Genomic DNA, 907 nt, shown 5'->3' on the forward strand with positions numbered 1-907 from the left:
AGTTATACGTCACTGACCAAGTCAGGCTACGTCAGTCGGGATGACTCACTTCCACTCTCAGCTCTGTCTTAGCCGGAGTACACTTTTATCGATGGTATTTACGCTCACCCTGGTTAAACTGCTACTCCCCTCGCTGTCTGCTCTGTGGCTACCTCACGATCAAGGTGAGCACCTTTGCTTTGACGACGGAACCCTATGGATCTTACCTGGACATGTTCATTGCTCAACCGATTCAGGTGTGTATGCTCTGAGCATGATCGAGGATGCCACCTTGAGTCCCCAAGTCGAACCGGTCAGATGCTGGCCCGAAGTTAGGTGAGCCATCTCGGCACCTTATTTGCTACTTCGCATTTTTGAGGAACCTATATCCTTACTATTTTCAACTTCTATCAGACGTCCTCTCGTTGGTGTTCTGACTTTACCTTGTGGGGATCGTTGCATCTCTGGTGGCGGTGGCTACATCGCTGCGAGCTACGTCAAGTGGCTGGAAGCCGCAGGAGCTCAGGTGGGGGAGTATGCATTGCAGTTGCGTCTGTGATTCGTACTGTTGGCCTCTGCGGCGGTGTGCGATCAGGTTGTGCCTATCCCTCATTACGAGACGCGCGAGCATATCATGAGGTTGCTCAAGATGGTTTCCGGTGAGCCTCGGTTGTTGGATCCTCAGCTGGATTACTACTCTTGACCTCCAGGTGTGTTATTTACTGGCGGAGGGGATCAAGGAGTGGAGTGGAACAATTCGACAAAATAGATCGTTGAGGCCAGAGCAACTGACGAGCTCAAAGGATTGCCCATCTGGGGGAGTTGCCTTGGATTCGAGCGTCTGATGCAAATAGGTGAGGCCATGCGCTTCGCATGACTGCAACCGTGGGTATAAGGCTCGCGTGATACGAGTCTTATACCCACTGCT

At 51.9% G+C, this 907-nt stretch overlaps 1 protein-coding gene across 1 annotated transcript; it reads left to right on the forward strand.

Moving 5' to 3' along the window:
- Positions 1-253: 253 nt before the first annotated feature.
- On the forward strand, positions 254-682 carry Pmar_PMAR006330 (hypothetical protein; the record flags this gene model as incomplete). Its single annotated transcript, XM_002781468.1, has 3 exons — positions 254-315; positions 394-505; positions 575-682. 3 exons carry the CDS (start codon positions 254-256, stop codon positions 680-682), a joined length of 282 nt encoding a protein of 93 aa, XP_002781514.1.
- Between the last annotated feature and the right edge of the window lie 225 nt (positions 683-907).

This window comes from Perkinsus marinus (genome assembly GCF_000006405.1).
Source record: "Perkinsus marinus ATCC 50983 genomic scaffold scf_1104296942222, whole genome shotgun sequence".
Classification (NCBI taxonomy): domain Eukaryota; phylum Perkinsozoa; order Perkinsida; family Perkinsidae; genus Perkinsus; species Perkinsus marinus.